This window comes from Molothrus ater, chromosome 10 (genome assembly GCF_012460135.2).
Source record: "Molothrus ater isolate BHLD 08-10-18 breed brown headed cowbird chromosome 10, BPBGC_Mater_1.1, whole genome shotgun sequence".
In the NCBI taxonomy this organism is placed as follows: Eukaryota; Metazoa; Chordata; class Aves; order Passeriformes; family Icteridae; genus Molothrus; species Molothrus ater.
The window spans coordinates 25,198,619-25,224,285 of NC_050487.2; the positions used below are offsets into that span (position 1 = coordinate 25,198,619).

A 25,667-nucleotide genomic window follows, 5' to 3' on the forward strand; every position below is an offset into this window, starting at 1 on the left:
TGTTACTGACACACGTGAACAGCCCATGGTACCAGAGCCTGTCCCTCACCCTGCTGGGTTCTTGGAGAATGTGACATTTGCCCTGCTCCATCGCAGTGGATTTCCTCTCCCATGGGATGCCTGTTCGCTGAGTGTGCTGCTGCAGCTCTAATCTGCACTTCCCAAACATCACGACTCCTTCCTCAGGGTTCCACCCACCCGGTTTGGGGCTGCTCATCCTGCCGTGCGTGGAGCAGGGTCTGTGCCTGCACGCAGGCGCTTCTCGCCGAGCCCCTTCCCTGGCCCGTGTGCCCCCGGCTCCCCAGGCTCCTTCCCCCTGCTGCCACGGCACCTGGCACCCACAGACCCCGCAGCCCCCGGCTGGCAGCCCTGCTGTGCTGGCTCTGCCAGCCTGGGTGCCAGGAGAGCAGAGGTCAGGATGCCAAGGGCTGGGAGCTGCCAGCGCCGTGCCCAGCCCAGCCCAGGCCGCCCTGGGGAGTGCAGGGGCTGCTCGTGGCATATGAAATCCAGCACCCAGGTTTGATTCCAGCCCACGAGTTTGCCTGGCAGAGCTGCTGCTTCTCATGGAGTCCAGCTGGAGACCAGCAAAATCCAGGAGGTTTCTGAGCAGGAGAGACACAAACCCTTCAGTTGTGCTAAGTGGGACTTGCCTAAAGCAGCAGCGGGCTTGTGTCCATGAGGGTGACACAGAACTACCTTGACGTCTCCTTGCTTCAGCTCCTTACAGCTCTGACATATTTTCCCTGAGTTTTTATAAATAACAAGTGCAGAACACACAGTGGTTGTAGAGAACTGGCTCTAGCAGCAAATCTCCCCTAATGGTTTCAGCTCCCGTGGGAAGAGGGATTCTTATCCTCAATGCATTTGTCAAAGAAGCTTTGTTAAGATATAAAATTAAGCTACTTTTTTTTTTCCTTTTTAAATGGTACTAATCAGCTTAACACCGTGAAAGACACCATGGAGAAGTTGCTTTGTAATTTCAGGAAACCTTGGAATGCTGACCTCCCTGTGGGATTGCCCCAGGGTGCTGTCTCCGAAGCTGTGTGTCGGCAGTGGGAGGGCAGGGAGATGCAGAGGGACAGGTTGTCCTTCCCAGCCTCTGCCAGACATTCCCTGGGTGGGGCTCAATGCACCTGGGATGGACATGGGGACCCCAAGGTAGCATCCAATGTCCTGGGGTGTCCCCCCAGTGCTGGAGGGTCCATCAGAGCTGAGCTCCTTGCTCACAGCCAGGGGAAATGTTTCACTGCTGCCTCTGGGGCTTCTCCAGGACAGGTTTTATGGCAAAGGCACATCAGTGCAAGAGGGGACGTGTCCTGGCCCTGGACTGTTTGATTCTGGTACAAACAATTCATCTGTTTAATTTAAGGGAAGTTTGCCCATAGTTATTCCTCCCCAAAGTCTGGACAGGAGCTTCTGTGTGCTCCCAGCTGCCTGCAGGATCACAGCATGGATCCTGTCCTTCAGCTGCAGCCTGGGCACTGCAGCAGCTCCTTGGTGGCCAGCAGGGGAAAAAACCTCCGTGTTACTCAAATAAAGCTGCAGATAAATATGGGTATTGCAATGGAGCACGCCCGCCCCCTCGCTCCGTGCTGCTCCAGCCCTTCCATGTGCATTCCCGGCTCCTGGAGTATTTATAACCCCTGGGAATGGGTGGAAATGTGCATCTCCAGGAAAGCACGGGGCTGCTGCCAGCCCTGGCCGCTGTGCAGGGCTGGGGCAGCAGGGCTCAGGCCAGGCCCCCCAGCCCAGTCGGGATCAGCCCTCTCCCACAGTGTGAAATCACATTTCCAGGCAAGGGATCCTGCTGCAGGTGTCTGGGAAGCATGAGGGGCAGGAGCAGCAGTTCCAGAGGTGGGTTTCCAGCCCCAGGCAGTGAGTGCCCCAGCAGAGCTGAGGTGCAGCAGCTCAGGGACATGTGGGAGGGAAGGGAGAGAAAAACAAGAGAAGTAAACCCAGCAGGGTTCCTCCTTCCTTAGGAGGTTATAAATGCAGTCTTTGGAGGCCCAGGGATGCTGATTAACTTGCACAGGCAGATAAAGACCTTGACATCAATTAAATACTGCTGATGAGGTGAGGTCAATAGTAATTATAACCTGCTCATATCTTCACACATTAGAGACATGTTTAATCTTTTTATTGAAAAGCTTTTTCCTGAAATGAAGTAGTATGATAATTTCCTGCAGTGTCCTGTTTCTGATGAAGCAGGTGGAAAGACAGTGGATTGCACCTCATCAGCTCTGCTTCTTTCAAGTTCCTGCTAAAGAAATACCTTTAGGGCTTGTTTGCTGTTTTGGCTATTAATTTTTTAAAAAAGTCTTTTAAGTGGCTTTGAAAAGGAGGCTCACACTTCTATCACTATTTATACCCTTTCCAACACGAGCCTCAGAGCCCACGGCAGGGACCATAGGACAGCAGTGTTTTGTGTTTGCCAGGGCAGCCCCTGCTGCGTTTCTGGCTGCTCTGTGTGTCCCTGCTGTGTGCCGGATCCCGGGCGGCTCCGGAGTAGCGGCGTGCCCGGGGCTGCAGAGGGAGCGCAGGGAGCTGCACAGGGAGGGAGCTCTGCCTGTCCCCAGTGTCCCACAGGGAGCAGAGGGAGCCGTGCCTGTCCCCAGTGTCCCACAGGGAGCTCTGCCTGTCCCGAGTGTCCCACAGGGAGCTCTGCCTGTCCCCAGTGTCCCACAGGGAGCTCTGCCTGTCCCCAGTGTCCCACAGGGAGCCGTGCCTGTCCCCAGTGTCCCACAGGGAGCAGAGGGAGCCCTGCCTGTCCCCAGTGTCCCACAGGGAGCTGCAGAGGGAGCCGTGCCTGTCCCCGCACACGCTCTCTGTCCCCAGTGTCCCACAGGGAGCAGAGGGAGCCGTGCCTGTCCCCGCACACGCTCTCTGTCCCCAGTGTCCCACAGGGAGCTGCAGAGGGAGCCGTGCCTGTCCCCAGTGTCCCACAGGGAGCAGAGGGAGCCGTGCCTGTCCCGAGTGTCTCAGAGGGCACAGAGGGAGCCGTGCCTGTCCCCAGTGTCCCACAGGGAGCAGAGGGAGCCGTGCCTGTCCCCGCACACGCTCTCTGTCCCCTGTGTCCCACAGGGAGCAGAGGGAGCCGTGCCTGTCCCCGCACACGCTCTCTGTCCCCTGTGTCCCACAGGGAGCAGAGGGAGCCGTGCCTGTCCCCGCACACGCTCTCTGTCCCCTGTGTCTCACTCAGCTCTGCCTGTCCCTGCTCCGTGTCCGAACGCGGCAGCTGCGCTCGGGCTGCCCAGGGCAGGTTCTAGCCCCGCAGGGCTCTGGCTCCCAGGACAAGCCCAGGAAGGAAAATCACGGCTTTTCCTGTGCTCCACGCCCGGGCGAACGGCAGCAGCGGGTGCCATCGAGGGCACGGATGGGCATAGGTGTGGTGCCAGCTCCTGCCAGCGCTGCTGGGCCTTCTGAACGAGTGACCACGCCAGAGGGGTTCAGCCAGCCCTGTGAACCACCTGTGAAGCCTGACATCCCTTAAGCCAGGCGGTTCGGAGAGGGAGCAGCAGCTAAACACAGCCCTGGAGCAGTGAGAGCAGCAGAGCTGGGGAAGGGCTTTGGATGGGAGCTGGGAACCGGGAGCGCTGGAGAGGGGGCGGCCGCCGGTTCACGCATCGCTGCCGGGGCTGGGAGCGCATCCAGGAAGGGCAGAGCAGCTCCCCCTTGGCTGCGGCCTGGGAACGCTCCTCGGCCGCTCCTGGCCCCGGCTGGGACCGCTGCGGGCTCCGGGGAGCGGCACCCACGGAGGGCACGGCGGGCAGTGCCCGGGGCTGCCAACCGGGACCGGCCACAGACCGCGCTCTGCCAGCGCCCCGGGCCGAGCCGGCAGCTGCCTTGGGCTCCCCTGGGCTCCCCTGCGCTCCCCTGGGCTCCTGGGCTCCCCTGGGCTCCCATGGGCTCCTGGGCTCCCCTGGGCTCCCCTGGGCTCCCCTGGGCTCCCCTGGGCTCCTGGGCTCCCCTGGGCTCCCCTGGGCTCCCATGGGCTCCCCTGGGCTCCCATGGGCTCCCCTGGGCTCCCCTCGGCTCCCATTCCAGAGCCTGTGCAGGGGTTTGTCCTCAGCTTCTGTCACCTCATGCAGTGGCAAGAGCCATCAGGAGCATCACTGCTCATGCTGCGGGCACAGGAGAGCCAGGGCCTGTGCTGGTGCCCAGGGTTTGGGACCACAGCAAGGCTGCCTGCCCACATCTGGCCTTGTGGCATCATCCCGGGGCTGTGGTCACGAGGAGAGTCCCTGCTCGCCCAGGATGGACCTGCTGTGCCCACCAGGAGCTCCTGTAGCTGAGCTGGAGCAGCTGCAGCTCACACAGACTGGGCTGGGATCCCTGGCACCCCCACGGCAGGATGGGCTAATGTGGTTTTTGGATCGTGTTCCTTTAATGGTCACTTGGCACCAAGAGAGGTGTATTAGATGTGTCAGGGAAAGTTTATATCCCAGTTAAGTGGCTTTCACAGAGAGCTGATGGAGTTAGTGCTTCTGACTCGGTGCTTTGCTGCTCCACACTTCCCCCATGGTTTGGGGTACCCCCAGCACTCCTTGCCACTCTTGTGCCCTGATGGCACCATCCCCTGAGCCCAGGGGCAGCTCAGCTGGGGGAGAAGCAGACCCTAAGGGCACCGAGGCTCAGATCCAACAATGGGCACAGGGATTGAAACACTTGTGTGGCTTTGGTGACCCTTGGGGGAGGCAGGGAGTGCCCAGCCAGGCTCAGGGCGTCCTGCAGAGGAAAATGGCAGCGCCAGAGCCTCATGCCCTCTCAGAGGTGTCACTGCCACCTGCCCAAAAAGGCACCTCGTTCAACTGGATACAGCATGTGGGCAGCCCTGCAGGTCTGGAGCTGATGGAAATGAGCACCACACTTTAATCCATTCAAAGCAGAGGCCTTGTAAACCACTGGAGTCTGACACAGCTCTCGGGGGTTATGTAAAGGAACCGCTCACAGCATGAGCTGACAAATATCATGTACAGTATCTAACAATAAGATGGCACTGAAATATGACTCATTTGCACTGACTCCATGTGGATGTTTCTACCCTTACAGTGGTACTGGGAAAGAGGAGCAGGAGCCTCTGGAGGAGCCCCAGGCTGGGTGTCCCTGTTCCCATGGTGGTGCTGGGGCACACACCCTGCCCAGCCCCAGGGAATGCAGAGCTGCAGCCAGCCTCTCACCTGGGCTGTGGGAAGAGGGGAGCTGGGGCTGCTGCTGGAAGCGCCCTGCTCCAAAATCCACCTGGGAACCTCCATGCCCAGAAAGGCTCCTCTGGGCAGCTCTGCTCGTGCCCTGTCCCCTGTGCAGCTGCAGATGCTCAGTCTGTGCTCAGGGGCGGTGCTGGGATCAGCCACAGCGCCGTGTGAGCCTGGCTTGGTGCTGCAGCAGGCAGGACCGGTGCTGGGGCTGTGTTTCACCACGTGCAGATTGCTCCTGAGGTTTGCAGGGCACATCCTGTCATGAGTTAACTGCAGTTTATCTTATCTGAGAGGCAAATTCTTCTGTTTGCTATTTTAAACAACTCGGCCAAAGAGGCAGAGCAAAGCCCAGGATGCAACCCCTCAACTCTTGGTGCCAGATGCTGACCAGGGCAATGGGGCAGAGTGGCTCTGGCTCCTCTTTCCTTCTGGAGCTTTCCCACCAGTGTGAACTCACTGATGCTTCTGGATCTGCTCCTGAGCCTTGTGGGTACAGGGGCTTCATGGCAAGGGACAAAGGCCCCATTTGTGCACTGCCAGAGCATAGTGTTTTCTGCCTGCCACCTTTTACAGCAAAGTATCAGGAGTTTGTGTATCTTAGAGCTTCAGGGACATGTGCACGCAGTTACACACACACATCCCTTAGATCCATCTGTGTGTAGCTGATGGTGTATTTTTAGATGTGGTGTAAGCTGATCCTGTTCGTGAGCTCTGGTCAGCGTGACTTGATCAAGAAAAGGAACGACTGAAATTTGTGTTTCTGTACATTCAGTAGAGGGGATTCGTGTCAGAGGGTTTTCTAAGGAATCCTGTCCTGGGCTGAGGTAAAGCAGGTGAAAAGGCAGGGCCACCCGTGGTGCCACCAGTGTCACAGCCCCAGCTCTCAGTGCTTTAGGAGACGCTCCCGCTGACCCACACCAAGCCGCAGGGCCTGGCTCTATTCTGGGTGCAGGTAGCTATACTTAGGGCTGAGTCATCCCTCCCAGTATCACTTACAGGAGAGATTTAATGAGCAAAGCCGGTGGCCAGAGCTGGTGGCACGGGCTGGGGGCTGTTCTGGAGCCTCTGAGGCGGTGGCAGCAGCTGTGGTGGCGTGGGCACAGCCCCAGCCCTGCCCCTGCCCCTGCCCCTGCCCAGCCCAGCCCAGCCCAGCCCAGCCCAGCCCTGCCCCAGCCCAGCCCAGCCCAGCCCAGCCCAGCCCTGTCCTGCCCCTTGTCCCCGGCTGAGCCCGCTCTGGGACAGGGGGTGAATTGCAGCTGGCAGCAGAGACGGAGGTGCTGTCACTGCCCAGCTCCATCCCTGCTGTGGGCAGGGCACCCAGGAGCCCCACGGGGTTCTAAAGGCAGCATCCCTCTGTGGAGCCATTCCCTGATGTCACCACGGCCTGGCAAGCTACAGAGAGCTGCTAAATCCAGCCAAAAATTCAGCTCTGCTTCCTTTTGTGCATGCACCAAGGGCAGCTGCTTATGCAGCATTCCCTGGGGACTGGGACTCACCGGGACTCACTGGGGCTCACTGGGGCTCACTGGGGCTCACTGGTATTTAACCTCTCTCGGCTTGAGCAGCCTGCTGGTGGCCCCGGAGCCAGAGCAGCTGTCAGAGCACTCAGCGAGGAACGTGCCCCAGGGCTGTGGCAGGGCTGGATCCGCTGGTGGTGTGGCACCAGCCCTGCCAGCACGCTGCACCGAGAAATGTTTTCCTTTGCAGATTTATCCCCATGCAGCAAGGGAAGGGTAGAAAACATTTTCCTTGAATCACAGCCAAAGAGACAAGTCAGCTCCTCCATCTGCTCCCCGCGAGGCTCTGCCTGTGGATTTGCCTCTGTGGGTCTCTCTGGACCTGCTCGCTCTGCGTTCTACAGGACACCTCTGGGGCAGGTTTCTCTGATGTTCTGCTCTTCTCAGTTGTCTCAATCGAGTGACACTTTGCCCAGAGTCTGAAGGAGAGGAAACAACCCAGGAACAAAGGAATATCTTGGTGAAAAGCTGTTCTAATGGTAGTGAGAGATGGCTTGAAAACCCAGAGTTTTATTCTGAGTCAAGCCCCTCAAGTAATATCTGAATATTGGCATAATTTGTTTTTAAAAGTGTTTAACTTTATTTTTAGTGTGTCAATGTCAAGGTGAATGACAGATTTTCAATCTTCCCTTGGCTCCTCCTGCTCCGTGCTCTGTGCTCAAAGCTCCCCTCCATCACCCTCCGAGGGGCCAGGAGCCCCTCCATGGGAGAGGAGGAGGAGGAGGAGGAGGAGGAGGAGGAGGAGGAGGAGGAGGAGGAGGGTACTGCACCCCCCGGGGCCAGGAGGTGACCGAGGGGGGGTGATGGGATGGGGTGACCAGGGGGGATGGGATGGGGGCCAGTCAAGGTGATGAGACTGGGAGGGCAGGGGGAGGAAGCAAATCTCCCAGCTCCCTCCCTTCCCCAAAGGACTTTGTTTTAAAACAAGTAGTCTTTTAAAAATCTAGGGCAAGTTAGCCTTCTGCCAAAATTAGTCTTTGTGCAGGAGCATGAGAAGGAATTTTAATGGGTAGCTGGTATGTGGGGACGAGGGGAATGACTGCTTTTACTATCTAAATGCTGTTTAAATAAGGCTGTAACATCAAACAGCTTTGCCACGCTCGCAGCTCTGTTTTACAGGAAGCATCACTGCCACCGCTCACAAATACACAAGAATGTTAAACAACAACTTTTTACTTGTGCCAAACGTGTCCTGACACATTGCTGAGGAGGAGGAGGAGAGCTGCAGTGCCAGGGCAGCTCGGGCAGCACCCGGGACCTGCTTCCCTCTGGCCTGGCTGCTGTCCCTGCGCTGGAAGCTGCCACAAACCCCTGCGAGGCCATTTGTCCTCCTGGACTGGCCCAGCTGCAGCCAGGGAGAGCAGGGAGAGGGGAAACCCATCCTGCTGCACCCACCTGGGTCCTGGGGCCCTGTGCTGAGCCCACAGTGGGGATGGGGGTAGCGATGGGCCAGTAATGCCAAACAAACAAATCATTCTCCCCCCACAGTGCAAAGCTTTATTATCTCAATGCATGACAGAACTACTCTGGTGTTGTTACTGAGGATATTAGAACTCAATAATCTGGTAAGAATTTAACTTCTGTGGAGTCTTAAAAGTACTCTTTAATTCTGAAATTAGCAATAACATAATATTTGGTATTAAAACTGTGTTATAATCCCCAAGAGCTTCTCCCAGCTGGGAGAGGCCAGAGTCACAGAGAGGCCAAGTGAGCAAATCCTCATCTGTGGGTCTCAGGGCCGTGCCCCGAGCCTCTGGCATGTGCATTTGGGATGCTTGGCTGTGTGCAGGAGCATCCCTTGCCCTCCTCTGCCAGTCCCTGGGGTCTGTTTGGGTGATAGCAAGGCTGGGTGCCCCTGCTCAGCCCCTCCACGCCTCTGCCTGGCCCCAGCCCCTGACACTGTCCCAGCGCTGAGCCAGCCCCGGCTCCACGGCTGGGTCACTTCTCAGTCACTGCCTTGGAGAAAAAGCAGTTCCCCACAAAAGGCCATTATTCACAGTGGAAGGAAGTGCATTTGTGACCAAGCAGCCTGGCTCCCACAGGGAAATCTCTGTCAGTCCATGCCTGAATGCCAGCACAGCACGGGGCACAGCCTGGCACCCGCCAGGAGCCAGCCTGGCCGTGGGCACTTCCAGGGCAGGGGCAGCCACAGCCCCCTGAGGAACCTGCGCCAGGGTTGTACCACCCTCTGTGTTAAAGTTAGGGCTGGTTTTGGTTAAGAATCGAGCCGAGAGGGGCTCTCAGCCTGCAGGGGAAGGTCCCTGGGAGCAGCAGGGGTTGAAGGTCTCAGTCTGACCCAGGCCATGGCCCCAGCTCAGCGAGGAGGGTGTGGGGCAGATCCTGGTGCTGCTGCGTGGAAGAGCCATAAAGCAAAGGGAGAAGTCTCCTATGAATTATTAACACAAACAGCTCTGCTGTTCCCTGGCTGTAGGGGAATGCCAGGAAGGGTGAGTGGTGTTTCCAGCACTCTAAATGAGCAGATTTTCTGATGATCACTCAGGGATGCAGGGATGCTCCCACGGGCAGGCAGCAGCCACTCAGGGCCCTGGGAATGGGTTTCCTGGTGGGAGCCTCTGCCTGGTTCTCCTTTGGGACATCCAGCTTGCCCTGGGGCTGCAGGACACGGTGCTGGTGGCTGTGGCAGGCCATGGGTCACTCCCAGAGGGGTAGCCCCATTCCCAGGGAGCACTGAGTGGGCTGTGTGCCCCAGGGGACACAAACACAGCCAGCACTCAGTGTCCTCTCAGTCCTCACACAGGAGCTGGTGACACCCACAGCCAGCTGCCACAGAGCCCTGGGTGCTCCTGTGGGTGCCACAGACACAGCCCAGCCCTGGGTGCTCCTGTGGGTGCCACAGACACAGCTCACAGCCCTGGGTGCTCCTGTGGGTGCCACAGACACAGCCCAGCCCTGGGTGCTCCTGTGGGTGCCACAGACACAGCCCAGCCCTGGGTGCTCCTGTGGGTGCCACAGACACAGCTCACAGCCCTGGGTGCTCCTGTGGGTGCCACAGACACAGCCCAGCCCTGGGTGCTCCTGTGGGTGCCACAGACACAGCCCAGCCCTGGGTGCTCCTGTGGGTGCCACAGACACAGCTCACAGCCCTGGGTGCTCCTGTGGGTGCCACAGACACAGCTCACAGCCCTGGGTGTTCTGTGGGTGCCACAGACACAGCTCACAGCCCTGGGTGCTCCTGTGGGTGCCACAGACACAGCCCAGCCCTGGGTGTTCCTGTGGGTGCCACAGACACAGCCCAGCCCTGGGTGCTCCTGTGGGTGCCACAGACACAGCTCACAGCCCTGGGTGCTCCTGTGGGTGCCACAGACACAGCTCACAGCCCTGGGTGTTCTGTGGGTGCCACAGACACAGCCCGGCCCTGGGTGCTCCTGTGGGTGCCACAGACACAGCTCACAGCCCTGGGTGCTCCTGTGGGTGCCACAGACACAGCCCAGCCCTGGGTGCTCCTGTGGGTGCCACAGACACAGCTCACAGCCCTGGGTGCTCCTGTGGGTGCCACAGACACAGCTCACAGCCCTGGGTGCTCCTGTGGGTGCCACAGACACAGCCCAGCCCTGGGTGCTCCTGTGGGTGCCACAGACACAGCTCAGCCCTGGGTGCTCCTGTGGGTGCCACAGACACAGCTCACAGCCCCTCCAAGCTGCCCTGGGTCTCCTGCCTCACCCTGAGCACCTCCAGCTCCATGGGGATGCCAGAATGGGCTGGGTAGTGCTCCCACCTCACTGCCTGTGATGGTTTGGGGTAACCCCACAGGTTTGGGTAACCCCCCAGCCTGTGATGGTCGGGGTAACCCCTCAGGATGTGTCCCCAGCAGTCTGGGAATGGGAGAGGGCTTGGGGTGGGTGGGAATGGGGCAGCAAGTGAGCCTGCTGCCTCTGGAACTGCACAGGGGCGACCCTTGTTTGTGCCACCTGCTGACCCCAAACATCACAGAACCGTGGAATGGTTTGGGTTGGAACAGACCCTAAATCCCATGCAGGGCACCCCTGCCATGGCAGGGACACCTCCCACTGTCCCAGGGGCTCCCAGCCCCAGTGTCCAGCCTGGCCTTGGGCACTGCCAGGGATCCAGGGGCAGCTGCTCTGGGCACCCGTGCCAGGGCCTGCCCACCCTCACAAGGAACAGCTTTCTTCCAATATCTGATCTCTATGTACCTTCCCTCAGTGTAAAGCCATCTCCACATGCCTCCTTTGTCTTTGAAGGCTAAGCATCACTCATTTATTCACTTTATTCACTTATTTCGATTCTCATTTGGTCTGCCTGCTTCCTCTCGAGGTTTTAAATTGCATCTATTCTGCAAGCCTTTTATTACCTATTTTTAAAGACATACCACTGCCGGAAGAATCTCCTGGAAGCACGAATTACCAACACAAAAGGCAGGAGGAGTGTTTCATAATGCTACTGGGGCAGCTCCAACACGAGCTGCTCGGTGCAGCCAGCAACGCTGGGGCCACACTTTTGCTGCCACTAAAAATAGTTGCAACTTCAAACCCAAATATATTTTTGTTCATTAAAATTATGGACAAATAAGAGGATTTTTCTTTACTCTTTAATTAAAGCAGCTGCATAACCTGAGTGTAAATAAAAGGTAGCACTGTCCCTGCAGATGTTGCAGTCAGGTTTCAGTAGTGTTCACAAAAAAATTGAACTTAACAATATTAAAATCACAGCACACCAGATAAATAAGCATTTTCACATCCGCCCTTGGAACACAGAGTAACTCACAGCCACATGCCAAGTAATAAGTCCTGTGCCTTCAGAGTATTTGAAATTGCTGTGCCCGTGCAGCTGGGCTCAGACACCCCCAGGAGTGCCCCAGGTCCTTCCTCACCCAGAGGAGGAGGAGGGGGCAAGGCTGGGGAAGGTTCCTGTGCCCTCCTGGGTGGGCTCACACAGCCCAGGGTTGGGGTTTGGCTGTGGAGCCAAAGCCCAGCGTGTCCCTGGGGGCACAGAGCAGAGGATGCTCCGCAGCCTGGCACGGGGCTGGCAGCCACCTGGGCACCCTGCAGCTCCCCTGGCACGGGGACAGGGCTCACAGCACAGCCTGGGCACCCTGCAGCTCCCCTGGCACGGGGCTGGCAGCACCAGAGCAGCCCTGCAGCTCCCCTGGCACTGGGACAGGGCTCACAGCACAGCCTGGGCACCCTGCAGCTCCCCTGGGACTGGGACAGGGCTCACAGCACAGCCTGGGCACCCTACAGCTCCCCTGGCACGGGGACAGGGCTCACAGCACAGCCTGGGCACCCTGCAGCTCCCCTGGCACAGGGCTCACAGCACAGCCTGGGCACCCTGCAGCTCCCCTGGGACTGGGACAGGGCTCACAGCACAGCCTGGGCACCCTGCAGCTCCCCTGGCACGGGGACAGGGCTCACAGCACAGCCTGGGCACCCTGCAGCTCCCCTGGGACTGGCACAGGGCTCACAGCACAGCCTGGGCACCCTGCAGCTCCCCTGGCACTGGGACAGGGCTCACAGCACAGCCTGGGCACTCTGCAGCTCCCCTGGCACAGGGCTCACAGCACAGCCTGGGCACTCTGCTGCCCAGAGCAGGGCCAGGTGCTGCTGTACCCTGCCCAGGAGCTCATTGATTCCGTGGTGTATGAACTGGATTGAAACAAAAAAGGCCATGCCTGCAAATGTACAAACTGACAGCACTTCACCTGTGGGTTTCATGCTGACTTCAAGCTGTGTTAAAGACATGTAAGAGTTACTGGGCATAAATAGGAAAAAACATTAACCCATGAGCTGCAGGAAGCAAGTACAGCTCATGAATAAGAATTGGTTTTGGTGTGGGTCTGGCAAATGTTAAGCTCTAAATAACTATTTACTTCAAACTTTGTGGTGTCTTAAGAGAATGATTTGTAGTTAGAAGATTCCCAAACATACCCAGGGGGAAAACAGGTTACAAGCAAGACTACAGAATCAGAACAGGTTTAATCTCATTTGCTAGTCAAAGATTGCACAGCATGCGGGAAGGTGGAACTTCTAGGTGGTCACAGTAGAGAGATAAGGAGCTGGATCTTGTCCCTAGTAATCACAACCCATCGTTGTCACTGATTATTAATTACCAGCCCAAAGGCCAGAGCTGTAGTTGCATTCTCCTCACATGTTGGATGGATCGGAAACTCCAGGTGAGTGGCTGAGGGAAAGGCCTCTTCAACCACACTCATCCCAGAGGTTGATGGATAATCACAGGGATCACCTGGGCCCCTAGAGCTGGTGGGCTGACTGCCTTCCATAAATCCACCCCAGAAAGGACCAGCTCAGGGACAGGCTGGCAGCTCCTCAGGGCTCCTGGCTCCAGCTCCTGCCCTGCAGCTCTGCTGGGTGCCTGGCTCCTGGCTGAGCAGGGCTCTCTCAGGAGGGACACAGTGTGGCTGTGGCACGGCCAGGTAAGGAGGAGGTGTGGGAGCAGGCAGGAGGAACCCGGTGGGGTTTGGCAATGGCTCCAAGTGCCCAAATACAGCACGGCTGGCGAGCCGAGCAGGAGCCCTGCAGGAGGCTCTGGGCTCAGCAGCTCAGCCGCAGCCCCAGCGGGACGCACCAGCCGGAGCGTCACAGGGCATGGTGTGAGGTGTCACCTGGGTGTCCCCTTGGCCAGCACAGAGCGTCACAGGGCATGGAGCGTCACAGGGCACGGAGCGAGGTGTCACCTCGGTGTCCCCTCAGCCAGCATGGAGTGTCACAGGGCACGGAGCGAGGTGTCACCTGAGTGTCCCCTCAGCCAGCACGGAGTGTCACAGGGCACGGAGCGTCACAGGGCATGGTGTGAGGTGTCCCCTGGGTGTCCCCTCGGCCCGCACGGAGTGTCACAGGGCACGGAGCGAGGTGTCACCTGGGTGTCCCCTCAGCCAGCACGGAGTGTCATGGGGCACGGAGCGAGGTGTCACATTGGTGTCCCCTCGGCTGGCACGGAGTGTCACAGGGCACAGAGCGAGGTGTCACATTGGGGTCACCTGGGTGTCCCCTTGGCCGGCACAGAGTGTCACAGGGCACGGAGCGAGGTGTCACCTGGGTGTCCCCTGGGTGTCCCCTCGGCCGGCACAGAGTGTCACAGGGCACGGAGCGAGGTGTCCCCTGGGTGTCCCCTTGGCCGGCACGGAGCAAGGTGTCCCCTGGGTGTCCCCTCGGCCGGCACAGTGTCACAGGGCACGGAGTGAGGTGTCACCTGGATGTCCCCTGGGTGTCCCCTCGGCCGGCACGCAGCTGCCCGGTGCCATCAGCCGCGGGGGAAGGGCGGCTCAGGGCCCGCACCGCTCGCTCCGCCAGCCCGCGCTGTGCGGGGCTCGGGCCCCCGCCGGCCCCGCGGCTCTCCCGGCCTGTCCCCCGTCCCCTCGGTGCCCCTCTGTCCCCTCGGTGCCCGCAGCAAGGGCCGCACACAGCCACGGCACGGACAGAGCGCGGGGCCGCCTGCGACCTCTGCTCGAACAGGAATTGCTGGAACGCTGTGTTTGCTAATGAACGCGAGAAAGTGACCGCACAACGCTCGGAAAAGAACAGGGTTTTCAACACAGAGCAGCAGATTCAAAGAATATCCTATTTTTATGCTCCCTCTCCGTGTAATTCATCTGCCATTCCAAACAAGACGTGCCTCGGCTGAATGAAGCCTCAAATAATCACATAATAGGAGAAGTCATTTATTGTGAATCAGGCTCTTTCTGTGGTATATAAATAGTCTGTGCTGTTCCACAGGCTTTGTCAGTCAGGATTAATTAGCAATTGACCCTTGCTTGAGATTTCTTCGCTACCTCTACATTTTTCATGGGGCTAAATGAGCTCTCCACATTGCTTTAAGAGGCTTCCTAAGCTGGAGTTTCATTTACCTCTAGGCTATAAATCAGTAGTTTAATTTATCACTAGGTTACATATCAGCAGTGAATAGTCAGGGTGGAATTGAGTTTATTATAAAGGTGTTCTGTTAGAAGACACAGTATTACAGTGATTGAAACATGCTCTTCAATTTTCCATTAATGCCCAATTCTGAATATGACCACAGAGAACCACACTTTACAAACTTTACATTTAGCATTCTAATAAATAAGTTCAATAAATAGGGACTCTGCAGAGGAAGCCGTACATATGAACAGAAGCTGCTTAACAATGTTGTCAAAAAATAACTAGAGCTGCTCTCATTTGTAACCAATCGCTGGAATTGGTAAGTAAAATATAAATATTTTACTCTTATGATGCAGACCAGAGGAACAAAGATCTGTTAAAAATCACCCTTAGGATTACATCAAACTTAATTTTGTACACTAAATTCATTATTCAGAGCATGCTTTTATACCGCTTTTAGCACAAAATATTTTCAAATACATTTATTAAAAATATGAGAAACAAGTGACACTGCCCATGTAGAATTTCATCTGTGCCTGATCACTAGCTCTTGTGTTACACAATGTTGCAGTTTGGCTAATTTTGGATGAACTATCCCACATTTGGAGAAGATCTATAGTAAAGGGCCGGATTTAGCCTGTAGTATATTGCAACATCTTGTTAATACAGTAACTTATTTGTCAAAGTACAAAAAAAATTAATTCCCCCCAAATACTGTTATATATATATTATATATATATAATCCATTTATATTATCCACTTTAATAGCCACTGTTCTTGGCACACACCTGTATGTGTAAAGGCTGCAGGAGCAGACCCTTTCTGGCAGCCACGGCAGGAGCGCGCGGTCCCCGCTGGCGTCGAGGCCTGGCACGGCTGCGGTGCCAGCAGCCCCTGCCCCGGGCAGCTCGAGCAGCGCTCCCCGGCCAGCCAGGCCACGCCAGGCCCGTCCCTGCAGCTGGCGCCGGGCATCGGAGCAGAGCCCGGAGCCGCGACCGTGCCCAGCCCCGCTCCCCGTGCCCGGCCCCGCTCCCCGTGCCCAGCCCCGCTCCCCGTGCCCGGCCCCGCTCCCCGTGCCCAGCCCCGCTCCCCGTGCCCGGCCCCGCTCCCCGTGCCCGGCAGCGCCCGCGCGCCCGGCAGCGCCCGGGGCCGCTCCCGTCTGAGGGCACCGGGGAGCCCTGGGGGCAGCTCTGCCACGAACAACCATCGCAATCCCAAAGCACAACCATGCACACACCAGCAAAGCCTACCTTGAGTAAAACACCGGCACTGAAAGAGGACTGAACCATAAATGCCACCAAACTATCAAGTAATTATCAGCACTAGAAGTAGATGAAAAATTATACTAAAACTGAAAATGGTAACTGCATCATGACTTGGATTTAAATCCTTGCGTACAACAGCGAGTGAGCGGAGAGCCTGGTCTGTGACTGAGCCTCAGAAGACAAGATACTGCTCTTATTTTTATTTCCTATTTTTAAAGACAGGCTGACTGAGAACATTTTCAAACGTGGGAGACTAAGTCATTAAACCAGATGCACTTGGATTGCTCTCCTCCTTTAGGGGATTTACTTCATTTTATTTTATCTGACAGAAGTCAGAAATAAATGAAACTACTGAAGGAAAGCTGAATTTTAACACATTATTTTCCATTAAAATTCTTCCACTGACTTTGTTAAGCTTTTCCTAAGACCAGAAAATGAGGCTTTATCTAAAAAAGAATCTGAGACTGGTAGATTTTCCTCACACACTCGTAAGCCCTACAGTCTCCTACTGCCTCAAAGCGGAGGATTTTTTTCAAACTGTTCCCAAATCTTCTGCATTTGCTCACAAACTGGTATCTCCGTTCTGTTTATACTCTGTTAAAATATTGAGAGTCATTTCCTCACTTTTGGACTGCACGTTGTGCTCGCTCCTCCTGGATGATTTCCTGGTGGCCCTGGAAAGCTTCCTTCGGAAGGTGTCGCCTGCCAGGAAGTAAAGGATGGGGTCAACACAGCTGTTGAGGCTGGCCAGGCCCCTCGTCACTTGGTAAGTGGCATAAACCTTATCGTTGAAGGCACACATATCTGGGGTTTGAAAATCCACCCTGGCCCTTAGATTTAAGGTCTTCATCACGTGGAAGGGAAGGTAAGACACTGCAAAGACCGTCAACACAATAATGACCAGGTAAATGGATTTTCTCCTGAGAGGAGAATTGTCCAAATCCTTGTAAATCAAAGCTTTCACGATGAGCCCATAGCAACCAAGAATCACTATGAAGGGGATGCAGAACATCAGCACGGTGGTGCACATGCTATAAATGAAGTAACTTCTCAGGTAATCGTCAGCCGTCGTGTCGTAGCACGTTATGGTTTTATTTTTCCTTATCCCTGTTCCCGAGTAGAAGAGTATTGGAGAAATCACGGCCACCACGAGGACCCAGACCAGGCTGCTGATGTACACCGCGTTCTTCTTCTTCAGCCTGCCCAGCGACTTGAGGGGGTGCACCACCCCCGTGTACCTGTGCACGCTGATGCAGGTCAGAAACAGGATGCTGCCGTACAGGTTCACGTGGAAGATGAACCTCTGCAGCTTGCACATGATATCGCCGAAGATCCAGTCTGTTTTGTTGAAGTAGTAAAAGATGAGGGCGGGCAGAGTCAAGACATACAAGAAATCGGCCAGCGCCAAGTTGAACATGTAAACCGAGATGCCGCTCCAAGGCCTCATGTGGAAGACAAACATCCAGATAGCCACGCTGTTGCCCAAAAACCCCGTGATGAAGACCAGAATGTAGACGGTGGGCAGGTAATAGAACTGGAAGCCGGTTTTGGTCAGGGAGCACTTGGTGGTGACGTTTCCCGCAGACCAGCCGCTGCTGGATAACAGGTTGGGTTCAGTTCCGTTCAGAGCAGCAGAGAGAAGGACTTCGGTCATGATCCTTCCCCCAGAGTCACATAGGGCTGAGGCGAAGCAACGAAGTCTCTACAGGCACAGAAACGCATCTAAAAAAATAGGAGAGCAAAGGAAACCTAGCTGGAAGGTGAGCCCTGCCCTGCTTTCCCTCGGAGGTTTGCAAGCGGCGGCACCGGGCCCCGCTCCGCTCCCCGCCCCGCTGCCGAGGAGCCGCGCACGCCGCCGCCACCGCGTGCTGGCCCGGCCGGAGCGGGGCCGGGGACACGGGGACAGCGGCAGGGCGGCGGGAACGGGGCCGAACGGGGGCCGGGAGCGGCCGATCCACCCGCGCCCCCCGGCGATCGCCGCCCGTCCGGCTCCCCCTGCCCGCCGGCCACCGCCCCCCGGCCCCGCTCCCCGCCCGGCCGGCCCCGCCGCACCCCAGCCCGGCTGCAGGAGCGCCGGGGCCGCCCCACCTGCCCCCTCCTCCTCCTCCTCGTCGTCGTCGCCGTCGTCGTCTCAGCCCGCGCTCGCCGCTCCGCGCCGCCGGCAGCGCCCGCCCGCGGGGGGCGGCGTCCCGGCCGCGGCTGCCCCGGCGCCCATGGCCGGGCAGGGCCGGGGCCGGCGGGACGGGCCCCGGACGGCGGCAGCGCCGCGGAGCGCGGCCCCTCGGCGGGCACGGCGCGGCCCCGCCGGACTGAGCCGGGCGGGACGAGGCGCGGCTCGGCCCCGGCGCGCCCGCCCCCCGCGCCGCCCCCGCACGGGCGGTGCTGCCGCGCCCGCCGCACCGGGGCCGCGCCGCGGGGACGGGGCCGGGGCCAGGCGCTGCCCTGCCCCGGGGCACCCGCCACACCGAGCTCGGAGCGCTCCGCGCCGGGGACAGGCGGCGGCGGCGGCGGCGGGGAGCGCACGCGGTGCGGCGGGCGGGGAGCCCGGCACGGCCGCCGGTGTCTGACGGTGTCACCGCACGGCCCGGGCAGGTGGGGCAGGAACGCCGGCCGGAGGCAGGGTCCCTTTAGCCCTCCCGGGGCCGGGCAGGGTCGCTCCAGCTCCCGCAGCGATGGGACGGGGTCCCCTCAGCCCGCAGAGGGTGGGGCAGGGTGGTGCTGCCCCAGGGCTGAGACCTCTTTGCCAGCGGGTGGGGGCCAAAGGTGCCGATCCCGGGCTGCTGCCAGAGGTGGAACAGCCCTTCCCTCATTCTGCTTTCACTCAACCCTTTGAAATCTGCTCTGCAACCCAGTTTAAGTGACACGAACATGTTAATTGCTGTAAATGGAACAGCTGAGCAGAAATATGCTCTACTGACCTCTAATTAAGCGCTATACATTTGGCACTTGAGTCAGAATATGGTTATTATTTATTGTCTTGGCAAAACACAATCTGCTGGTTTCAGCCATTTCTTCCTCGTTCCCATTTTCGCTAAGTATGGTGGGTGAGACATGAGCCAGTCAGAGCTGCTCTCAGCTCAAAGCTGTGTTCTAGACAGAGTGTTATTAGTCCTTCATGAATATGTATTCATTCCTCAAACTTTTCAGTCTGTTTAAATTATAAAACTTCTTTGCTGGGAAAGCTTAATTGGGAAATCAGCTGCATATTGTACCCCTGTGGGAATATGCAAGTGGCTGCAGATGGAGTCGCTGGCCTGGCTTCACTTTTGGGGCAACTTAAGCTACAACGTCAAAGCAACAGCTTCAGGTTTGTAAATACAGTACCTTTCTTTCTTGTGTTAGTTTTTTTCCCCTTCTTTTTTTATCCACTAACAACTGCTTATTCAGTATTTTAAGATTCTTTTAAATTTTAACACAAAATGAGTGTGAAGAGAAAGGAAAGCAAAAAAGGAGACAAGAAGTGTAACACCTATGAAATCCATGTTGTACAGCGAGCCTGGTTTGCAGAGCTGTTCTGTGGTGCCCTCTAGGATTTGAGAGCCCTGGAAAAACAAATCCTGACTCTTCAAATTCCCAGGAAAGCAAACACCCAACCCACGAGCCAGACACATGGCAAATGCAGTGCAATGATATCAAGCCTACCCCACCAGCATGGGAAAAGCCATCTTGCTCCTCTGAGAGTCAGCTGTATGACCCAAAACAGAATTTATTTTAATGAAGGACTTGGATTATTGTGTAAAAAAGTAATAAAATATGCAAACAGATGCTATTAGCAGAGGAGAAACCTTTTAGTTTCTCTATCCCTTTGTCAGAGCAGTGTCACTAGTGACTTCTCAGTGCCACGGCTCACTGCAGCTTCTCGTGGCAGCTTGCTGGAGTTTCCTGTCTTGAGCAAATTTTGAGTCACACCGAAGCCGTGCCGATAGCATCAGCAAACACACGCTCTGAACTCCAGCCTGCCTCCCTGGTCACCTGAGCAGCGCTGCAAAACCCAGCTGGAAAGGCAAAAGGTTGGAGCAGCCATTCTGGGAGCACACAGCTGCCGAGGAAGGAGGCATTCCTGGGCTGGAGCCAGGCTGAGGGGCAGGCAAGGCCAGGCAGGGGAGCGGGCCCTGGGGAGCTGCTGTGCTGGCAGCGTGGCCGGAGCGGCGGGAGGCTGAGCTGCAGGGAGGGTGGTGATCTGCAGGGAGGGTGGTGATCTGCAGGGAGGGTGGTGATCTGCAGGGAGGGTGGTGCTCAGCCTGGAGGATGGTGACCTGCCCAGAGGATGGTGACCTGCTCAGAGGATGGTGCTCAGCCCAGAGGATGATGATGTGCCCAGAGGATGATGATGTGCCTTGAGGATGTTCCACGTGTGCTGTCCTTGCCCAGGCACCTGCAGGTCACGCTGACCTCGGGGGAATGCTGACAGACAGAGAGACACCCCTGGGGAACCCATGGCTGCATGGAGAGGTGACAGCTGGACTGGCAGGACATTCCTGAGCTACCAGTGTGTGTGCTGAAGGATGGACACAAAGGTGCAAACACTGAAGGCAGAAGTGCTCTGTACTGAATCCATCCTTCCCCTTCTTCATCTGCAGTACTCTTGATCTGTTACTACACACCCCAAACTCAGATTTATAATCTGGTCTGAGACTACAATTTATTCAGTCTTCCCTGCCAGGGCAGGATTTTCCAAGATACCTGACTCATCCCTGTAACCTTGTTCTGAGTGTCATCTCATTTTTCAATGGCTCTTGGGAAGGGTGGGCCGCTGAACAGGCTCTGGTTGTGACAGTAGCTGACATGGATTTCAGGCACAAGCTGCCTCCCTGCCCCAGCAGGGTTGGTGGCAAATCCCTGCACCCAAGCAGCCTGTGCTGTCCAGGCAGCTCATCCCTGCCCTCAGCGTGGCCCTCTGAGCCTGCTGGGAATGGAGATCTCACATCCTGGCTTCAGCACTTTGCACATTCTTGCTGCAGTGCTTCAGCTGCAAAAGGTCCAAACACATGAGTAAAGAACGAGGCAGATTTTTTCTCAGCCACGCTGTTCCATGCCTTCTTCCCCAGCCAGCAAACGAGTGCCTTCCTGCTTGCCACGCTGAGCTGTTCTTATTTTGGAGCACAACACGAAGCATGTTGCTTTAGCACCTTTTCCTCCATCGCTCCAGCATATGCCTGGAGCTGACTTGGTTTCTGTCTGGTAGAGCTGGAGCTGAATTCCTTCCAGCTCTGCCTCTTAATGCATTTTCTGCAAAATCTGGGATTTTATACCACTGATTTCCATTAAACTGAATGTTTTGTTCTGCTAACAGCTGATTTAACCCAAACGGATGATATATCCCTAACGAGGAACCAAAGTGTGCTGGAGCACAAATGGAAATTCCCAGTCAGTCCAATTAGAGCTGAGCTGTTGTGGTGTGGGGGAGTGTGAAGGGAACAGGCTGCTCCTGCATCCAGCTGTTGGTGCTGGTTATCAGAAGGCTCAGATGTCAGCATCTCAGGGTGTGCTGGTACCAGCAAGGGGCCCAGCCCAGGTGCAGGCTGAGAGCTGCTGGAAAGGACCCTTGTGAATGGTCACACAACACCTGCCCGTAGAGAGGGAAAATAAATACATATATACACACAGAGAGGGTGTAAGGCACGCTGCATCTCACTCAGGAGAGCTGCTGGAAAGGACAGGTGAGCACAGAGATTGCAGGGTGAGCACAGAGTTTGGAGATTGAGCTGCTCTCAACTCCCCACCACAGGACACCTTACCTGCTGCACAAATGCCTATCTCACACTTTACCTCAATTGGCTTGTGACCTACCTATTGGCTTCTGGAGAGCTTCATTCGCCTTCACCTTAGGAAACTCTTTAGGTCAAACAACAATTTACCACATTGTTTTCTGTCTTCCGTTCCTGAATCTTCTTTTATTCCTTTTTCGTGTGCCACAGAAGATGGCATCTCTTCCCAGCACCGTTTATACACCCTGCAGGCTTTCCATTGGGAGCCCAAAATACAATTTATTTCATTTCAAAATACTTCTGCCTGCAGCGTACAAAATACTTTACAATATTCCCTTTACCTCACAGTATTCCCCTCTCCCCTAGTCAAGGGCAGGTTTCTGGTGGGCAGCTCTGCACCAGCCCCAGGGACCCTGTGGCCCAGGGCACCCCAGGAGCTGCTGTGGTGCAGGAAGGAGCTCGTGTGCCTGGATGGCCAGGTGAGGGCAGGAGGTCTGGCTGTGCCCAGGTGAGGGCAGGGGAGCGGCCATGCCCAGGTGAGGGCAGGGGAGCGGCCGTGCCCAGGTGAGAGCAGGGGAGAGGCCGTGCCCAGGTGAGAGCAGGGGGTCTGGCTGTGCCCAGGTGAGGGCAGGGGAGTGGCCATGTCCAGGTGAGGGCAGGGGAGCGGCTGTGCCCAGGTGAGGGCAGGGGAGCGGCCGTGCCCGGGTGAGGGCAGGGGAGCAGCCAGGGCAGGGGAGTGGCCGTGCCCAGGTGAGAGCAGGGGGTCTGGCTGTGCCCAGGTGAGAGCAGGGGGTCTGGCTGTGCCCAGGTGAGGGCAGGGGAGCAGCCAGGGCAGGGGAGCGGCCGTGCCCAGCTGAGGGCAGGGGGAGCGGCTGTGCCCAGGTGAGGGCAGGGGAAAGGCCGTGCCCAGGTGAGGGCAGGGGGAGCGGCTGTGCCCAGGTGAGGGCAGGGGAGCGGCCGTGCCCAGGTGAGGGCAGGGGAGAGGCCGTGTCCAGGTGAGGGCAGGGGAGCGGCTGTGCCCAGGTGAGGGCAGGGGAGCGGCCATGTCCAGGTGAGGGCAGGGGAGCGGCCGGGCCCAGGTGAGGGCAGGGGAGCGGCCGTGCCGCGGATCCTCCCCCACCACCGCCGCTGTTTGCCTTTCCTCGGAAAGCAAACCGGGGAAGTGGCAGCTCAAGAGCTGATAAGGATAATTGGACGTGTCCGTGGCAGACAGGACGCGCAGGGCTGCCAGGGGATGTGCCCGAAGCTGAGCGGCAGAAAGGAGCTCACCCTGCCCAACTCCCCACCAGGAGGTGCGGGTGGGGCCGGGCTCTGCTCCCTCAGAAGCAGGGGCAAACAAACCCGGCTTCTGCCTGAGGCTGAACAGGGGGAAACGTCTCCACCCAAAGGGTTGTGCAGCCTGGCACAGCTGCCAGGGCAATGGCGGAGTCCCCATGCCGGAGGGATTTAAAAGCCCTGTGGGTGTGGCACTGGAGAACTGGAGTAAGTGGTGGCGCTGGCAGGGCGGGGGCACTCCTGGAGAGCTTCTCCAGCCTCAGTGGTTCTGTGGTTCTGTGGTTCTGTGGCTCTGAGCTCGGCTGGTGCCTCTGTCCTTGCTGTCCTTGCAGAGCAGCAGCTGCTGTCCCTGGGGACTCCCCCCACAGGTTAGGGGGTGACAGAATCTCGCTGTGCCCAGCCCTGCACGGACTCCCCGTGTCCTGCTGTGGCCTGGGGAGCAGCTCCCTCCCCTCCAGCACAAGGGGAGCCAGCTCCTCTCTGCTGTTTCATGTCTGAGCTGACATTTTGCTGTCTGGAAAACAAAAGCTGTTCCTGGGCTCGTTAAGTGGATCTCACACAGCACGGTGTGTGCCCCAGGGAGGCAGAGCCCCACAGGGGGTGAGCTCTGGGGCACAGTGGCACTGGTGAGCCCTGGGGAGGAGGTGGTGGCTCTGTGAGCAGCAGGGGAGGTGGGCAGTGTCCAGCCCTGGGCTGGGAGCATTCAACAGGCCGGGCTGGGGCCCGTGGGAGCTCCACAGAGTGCTCCTCCTGAGGGCTTTGCTTCTCCCTTTTGGCCTTTTTAATATTATAAACCAACAAGGATAATGAAGCTGTTCTGGAGTCCCTTCTGTATTCCAGAATATGCAAATGGTTTGTGATAGCAATACAGCACAGCAATAATTGGAGTTAATGGAGGTGAGTTATTAATCCTAGTAGAGCAACTACACTTCCAGAGCCTAAAGATAACACAGGATCCTGGAAAACTTGTTCTAATTACAGCAGGGAGCAATCTTGCCTTCTTCCTATATGGCCATTTAAACTGAAATTACTATCCTCAGTAGAAAAGCTCTTTTGTTCAGCTCCTGGCCAAGAAAGACAATTCTGCTGAGGCAGTTTGATAGCACATTAATACTCACATTATACAATTTCCTCAAATGGCCAGGAAGACAAACAGGTCAGAAACACTGAAGATCACACAGCAGGGGAGACAAAATTAAATATTTCAATTAAGAATTTGCTAGCTAATGCATAGGGGGAATGAATGTGGTGCTGCCTCTGAGGTGCTGTGACCAAAGCTATGACCCAGCTGCTGGTAGGGCACTACTGAGACATCAGCAGGTGCCTCCTTCCAGCCCTGGGAGGTTCCTCATGTGGGCACAAGTGGGGGCAGCAGCCAAGCCTGGGACAGAAGAAGTCAAACAGAGCTCAGAAAACACCTGTCATTGCATCAGCATCACATCACAGCCAGCATCATCTGCTGATGTTTAGCAAATATTAGCAATACGGTTCATATTGGATTTTTCATTACATTTCCCTTTTGGTATTTCTTTATATATTTATTTAAATGTCGGCAAAACCATTTCTTGATGTTCTAGTGCAGATTTGATAGGTGATCTATTTGGTACAAATAAGTCTTCTCAACCCTCAAAACCTCAAACAGCTAAAATCAGGCACAGTTTCAGGTGCTAAACTCATAAAAGAGATGTTAAAGCTGATGTGAGAGAGCTTTTCCAAGCTAGGACAGTGAAATCAGAGGGCAGTAATGTAATGAGAGGTGAGAGCCCAGAACATCACCCTTCAATGCAGCCACAGCCACAAATCCAAGCTGGTGGAGGTGCCGCTGTTCCCAAACCCCTCCAGAACGGCTGGAGCCTCCGGAGCTGCCCTCCCTCCTCCTTCCTGCCTCCCCTGCCCACATTTCCTCCCGATCAGCTCCACACGAGCTGCTCTGAGCCGAGGCACGCCCTGCACAGCCCGGCACGCTCAGCACAGCGCGGGGTTGGCTCAGGGCTGCTTTCCCTGCTCTGGGGCATCCACCCTGCTCCCCTGGTACCTCTCTGGCCTCCCTGCCCGGGACATCCACCCTGCTCCCCCTGTGCCCCTGTGCCCCTGTGCCCCGGGACATCCACCCTGCTCCCCCTGTGCCCCGGAACATCCACCCTGCTCCCCTGTGCCTCTCCCTGCCCCGGGACATCCACCCTGCTCCCCCTGTGCCCCGGGACATCCACCCTGCTCCCCTGTGCCCCTCCCTGCCCCGGGACATCCACCCTGCTCCCCCTGTGCCCCGGGACATCCACCCTGCTCCCCTGGTACCCCTGTGCCCCTCCCTGCCCAGGGACATCCACCCTGCTCCCCCTGTGCCCCTCCCTGCCCCGGGACATCCACCCTGCTCCCCTGTGCCCCGGGACATCCACCCTGCTCCCCTGTGCCCCGGGACATCCACCCTGCTCCCCCTGTGCCCCGGAACATCCACCCTGCTCCCCTGTGTCCCTCCCTGCCCCAGGACATCCACCCTGCTCCCCCTGTGCCCCTCCCTGCCCGGGACATCCACCCTGTGCCCCTGTGCCCCGGGACATCCACCCTGCTCCCCCTGTGCCCCTGTGCCCCGGGACATCCACCCTGCTCCCCCTGTGCCCCGGGACATCCACCCTGCTCCCCCTGTGCCCCGGGACATCCACCCTGCTCCCCCTGTGCCCCGGGACATCCACCCTGCTCCCCTGTGCCTCTCCCTGCCCCAGGACATCCACCCTGCTCCCCTGTGCCCCTGTGTCCCTGTGCCCCGGGACATCCACCCTGTGCCCCTGTGCCCCGGGACATCCACCCTGTTCCCCTGTGTCCCTCCCTGCCCCGGGACATCCACCCTGCTCCCCCT

General features: G+C 57.4%; 1 protein-coding gene across 1 annotated transcript; it reads right to left on the reverse strand.

Annotated features, from left to right (window-relative positions):
* Nucleotides 1-14,611: 14,611 nt before the first annotated feature.
* LOC118690302 (P2Y purinoceptor 1) lies at nucleotides 14,612-18,039 on the reverse strand. The gene is made up of 2 exons (XM_036389123.2): nucleotides 17,919-18,039; nucleotides 14,612-17,552 (listed from the first exon to the last, which is right to left on the reverse strand). The coding sequence occupies exon 2, from the start codon at nucleotides 17,482-17,484 to the stop codon at nucleotides 16,393-16,395; it is 1,092 nt and encodes a 363-aa protein (XP_036245016.1). The 5' UTR covers nucleotides 17,485-17,552; nucleotides 17,919-18,039; the 3' UTR covers nucleotides 14,612-16,392.
* Nucleotides 18,040-25,667: the final 7,628 nt, after the last annotated feature.

Bases quoted from the DNA above. Each gene is read 5' to 3' on its own strand.
- LOC118690302 (XM_036389123.2), bottom strand. From the start codon at position 17,484: ATGACCGAAGTCCTTCTCTCTGCTGCTCTGAACGGAACTGAACCCAAC.